At 32.5% G+C, this 5175-nt stretch overlaps 1 protein-coding gene across 1 annotated transcript; it reads right to left on the reverse strand.

Moving 5' to 3' along the window:
* Nucleotides 1–304: 304 nt before the first annotated feature.
* LOC140442107 (uncharacterized) lies at nucleotides 305–823 on the reverse strand. The gene has a single exon (XM_072533184.1). The coding sequence runs from the start codon at nucleotides 821–823 to the stop codon at nucleotides 305–307; it is 519 nt and encodes a 172-aa protein (XP_072389285.1).
* Between the last annotated feature and the right edge of the window lie 4352 nt (nucleotides 824–5175).

Raw genomic sequence — 5175 nt, forward strand, 5'->3', positions numbered from 1 at the left:
GAAACAGGATAAACAATAACTTTTTTGACAAATATTGCATCTAAATTTTGTGACTGTTTTATTTGATCTTGTGTTTGACGACCAGATCCAATCAGATATTTATAGCACTCAACACATCTGTGACTTCCATTTCGATCAACATTTTCTAACATAAATATGCTGCGGCAATGGAGATTTATTACGATGATAATGCTCCGTGTTTTGTATTTGAAGTAGTTCCAACGAGACAAGTTCCTTAAATCTAGTAATGGTCATCTTGTTCGTAACCTGTTGATGTAGTATAAAAGTACTCACTAATGATGTTTCAGTAAGATGTTAAAGCTAATTTCCTATACCACTTCACGCCTTGTCTTAAAGTAGTACCATACTCTTTCATCTGATCAGATACGTCAATAAAAGCTTTATGATTATTGCAATTAACAACAGTGAACGGTTTTTCCGTTTGCTTGCGCCCAGAGGTAACTTGTAAAAGCTCTGAAGTATGTTTTGTGTTCAATGTCAAAACATCACGTTGGTCCTTCCATTTTTGAATTACTATTCCAGTATTACTTTCAGCAGCTAGTTTCTTACCTTTTTTGAGTTGCTTTTGTATAATATCTTTTGGATTAAATTTTCGATTAGCTCTCAGTGTTTCCACCAGATAAGTTTCTTTTTCTAATAATGAATGAGCTAATGAAATACTGGTGTAGTAATTGTCGGTATAAATAGTGCGTCCTTTGTTTCCACTTTGTAAACCTTCCACTTTGTCTTGTCCACAATAAACTGTTAAGTTGTTGGAATAAACCTTTTCAACACATAGTTTATACAGTTTGATGCCGAACATTAAATTGATTGAAATTTAAACGTCCCTTAAAAGGGAATATAGTTTGGCCGATACAAAAAAACTCGTTTGGAGTGTAATATTTTTGAAAAATTTTCAAAAGTTCATTCGTGAGAGGTGATAATTTTGCAATCTTTCTTCAGTTATCTCTTCATTTTTGTGAAAATGCCACATCCTCAACAATATTTCAAACAGGTTTGTTTCTTGACAATATTGAACGAATAGAATTTTAGTATAATGTATATTGAGATTAATAACACTTCAGTGTGGAACACTGAACTAAACCCATCCAAAAGAAAATAGCAATAAATTTTTTCATCTCACCTGCATCTGTATTATGCCAATTTTGAATTCTTGCTGTTGGTGCGTTTTTCTTCTCTTTACATTGGGAAGCATATCTATTAGTTTTAATGACCATTAAATTTATAATTTCATTCGAAAAGAAGTGTAAAAATTATATGGGGTTTTTTTGTAATAATCCCCATATAACTGAATATCAATATCGCACGTTAGCTCTGTAAAAACAACCTGTTTCAGATTTAGACCTGTCACAATATCTCAAACCAGATCTCCATCAGGCCCCTTATTTTTATTTTGGTCGCTGACATCATTGTCACTATCTGTAGTATTAGTTTGTAATACATATTTAATTGTTTCCAACAATGTGTCCTCCACATTCAATTCTTCGATTTCTAATTGATTTCTGTCCAAATTTAGAGGTTCTAAAGTGGTAACTTTTAGACGTTTTTTTGTAGAAATATATTCATCAGAATAACAATATATTATCTTTAAATATTTTCTGTTCGTCTTCAACAGAGAGGACCTCCTATAATACAATATTAGAAAACTTTCGCACTGAGAAATATTGTGAATTTATTACCTGCCATAAAGCTTTTAACCGGTTTAGCTCCTTCTCGTAGGTCAAATTTATCCGATATAGTAAACAAATGATATTACACTGATAAATTACTACTGACACATTCATTGCAGAATTCATATAGAACACAACAAACACAACGCGAATACAACGACTATAAATGAATCAGAAATGAAACGAATACTTTAGATATACACTGACAGAGCTTCTTAAAACAGATGAAACACTTCTTCTACAGAACACAAAAAGAAATATGAAGATTGATCAGAGGATAAAGAAAAGAGATAAATGAACTAACGCAACTAGACGACGCAATACTACTCTCCCAAAGTGAAGATGATTTACAACGTATGCTGCACCAATTTCATATAATCGCCTGAAAATTTAACATGTTAATTTCCCCAAAAAAGACAAAATGCATGGTTACAACAGTAAATTTTCTAAGATGTAAATTGGAGCTGGAAGGTCAGATAATAGAACAAGTGATGGAGTTTAAGTATCTAGGCATCACATTATCTACCTACGAAAAGCTTGAAACTGAAGTGGAAGATCAAGTGAATAGAGCAAACAGAGCCGTAGGCTGTCTGAATGAAACAATATGGAGAAATAAAAATATCGGGAAAGAAATGAAAGGCAGAATTTACAAAACAGTCATCAGATCAATAATGAATACGTAGCAGAAACACAGACACAGAAAGGACAAAAAGGATGTTAGAAACCGAAGAGATGAAAACAGAAAAATTGATGGTAAGATACTATGGGATAGAGCTAGAAGTACAGATATACGACATAGATGCAAGGTGGAGAACAACAAGAACTCGGTAAAAAATAGAAGAGTAGAATGTAACGATTATATAAGCCTAATGACAACAAATAGAGTAGTAAAGACGGTAAGAGACGGTTCCCCAATAGAAAGACGATTAGTAGGAAGACCACGAAAACGATGGAATGACAACTTACTGGAGACCCATTGAAAAACAGACAGGGTCATGTCTATATAAAAAGAAGAAAAATAAATTCATTGCAACTATCGAATCATACAGCTATCCCTCCCATTTAGTGTCGTTTACATGTCTGATTATTCGACCTAGTACCGTTAAAATAATAAGCAGCCGCATTGGCTTGTCGGGGCCATTAGAACTACAGCTTTGTTTTAGGGCTGCGACTACCATGTGTGGCTTCCCTTCAAAATATGCAAAAAAACGTACAGTTTACTGAATAGTATGACCAAAACTTAAAACTATTTATATTGAACTGAGTTTATTAGTCTAATTTATTAACTTTCTTTATTATAAAATATTTTAACACTTAGTTTATTAAAGTAGAGTTTAAAATCGGTAAAGTTGATTATATTTTCAGACTGCCTCCCACAATGAGCGTTCCCCTATATATATCAAACAGCCGTTAGCCTGGAATCTCTCGAAGCCCATGGATGTTGACCTGTGTTGACTCTTGAATTGTCTTGAATGCCATGGAAGAAGACCGGTTTTATACCTCATTTTGTTTATCTCGAAGCTTCTTTGATCTTCGGTCGCCAACGAATTTACTCGACCCATTTCTGGAGAGTTCCAATCGCAGGTATAAGAGGGGAATTTATCGTAACGATATACATATTTATATCCAATTGTGCAAAAAACAATGGCCACAGGGAACACTTTTTTTACATACCATTGTGGCAGCTAACCTGTTAAAATGAATGAACATATTAGTGCCTTCAATACAAAATAGTGTCTAAAAAAGAAATAGGCTTATAACATATAGCCGAATTTAACTAATCGATAAGTTGCGATACATGATATTAAGAGTGTTATATCATTAATGAGCACTTTTGGGTTAACAAGTGCTAGGGGTTGAAAAGCTGTGAACTTTTCAAAAACAAATGTATAGTAGCGTACATTTCAGAGACCAAAAAAGTAAATCTGAAGGTGATATTAGCCACCAGTCTTTGCAAACAAAATAAAGGACATGTTGAGAAATTTTGGTTTCCAAACTAACCACTGATCAAGGACTATAGATGACATTGTGGATCGACAAGGAGTCCTAGAAAATGATAAAACAGGCTGTACTAAAACTCCGATTACCAACTTTGGAGAGATTTATAGAGTTAAATAAAAATAAATCTATACAGGCTAAGGCCACTATATATATATATATATATATATATATATATATATATATATATATATATATATATATATATATATATATATATATATATATATATATATATATAAGCGGGGATCCTACAGCTTCTGCCGCTTCCCGCATTTCGATCGCCATCTTTTTCTATCTCTCCAGGTGTCTTCATCTGTCTTTCATGGTTTCCATAACACCTTGTATCCAAGACTTGGCTGGTCTTCCTCGTTTCCTTCTATTACTTGGATTGTATTCCATAGCTCTTTTTGGAAAAAAAAAAGAGCTAAGGACACTAATAAACTAAATTGTACAAAAATCCCTTCAAAGAAAATTTACAGCTTTTATATAGAGAACGCATCTTCTTTGTGAAGTTTAATAAGAGGATTGAGATATATAAAGCTTTCACCCCCAAGTTCCGAAAACAATTATTAATCTCTCGCATAATGAAGGAAGAAGTGGACAGAAATTAATTTATATTTGTTATCATAAGGTACGAAAGTATTAATTAAAACCTTTAAAATTCTCGCACATAAAGAAAAAAAGGAACATTTAGACTATTATATATCCGCCATACGGAAACTTATATATGGATTAAAATAAATTTTTAATTAATGGATAAAGCACGCTTTTCGGTATATGAATATCTTTATAAAATATTAAATTTTATTTTTGATTTTATTACATCCTCCCACCTAATATCCTTTTATATTTATATAAATAACAGTAACATAAATCTTGTTTCAGTGCTTAATTAGCTGGCTTGACAATGGTCTTACACAGTAAGCTTAATTATTTTAATTACATAATTTTAAATAAGTTTTAATCTACAGAACATATAATTAATTTAATATATTTTATTTGTGACGTTCTTTGTACGTACTACTACGCCGAGAAAAACCGCAGAATTTTCACGTCTACTAGATGCTAATTTGGTCTCATTCTCCTTCTTTTTTTCTCAATGATATCGAAAAATAGAAAGGGAAAAGTCTACAAAATAATTATACGCCAAGTCCTAATAATATAAATCAGAAAGACTTTAAGAAAAAATAATATACTCGTAAACATGTTAGGATGTTTCGAGATGAAAGTACTAAGGCGATTTTATGGGGAGGTGAATGACAATGGAGTGTGGAGAAGACGATAAAACTTGATAAGATGTCTGAATAAAACTAAGATAGGATGTCTGACGATAGAGGTCAGAGAACATTGGTCATAAAAGAATCGGAACAAGGTTTCTTGATAACATCGATGAATACATAAGACATAATATGGGAATAGTTACTTGGCGAAGGAAGGCGATGGATAGGGGCAACTAAAGAGAAACCCACGCAGAGTTGTACAG

Source organism: Diabrotica undecimpunctata, chromosome 5 (assembly GCF_040954645.1).
Source record: "Diabrotica undecimpunctata isolate CICGRU chromosome 5, icDiaUnde3, whole genome shotgun sequence".
In the NCBI taxonomy this organism is placed as follows: domain Eukaryota; kingdom Metazoa; phylum Arthropoda; class Insecta; order Coleoptera; family Chrysomelidae; genus Diabrotica; species Diabrotica undecimpunctata.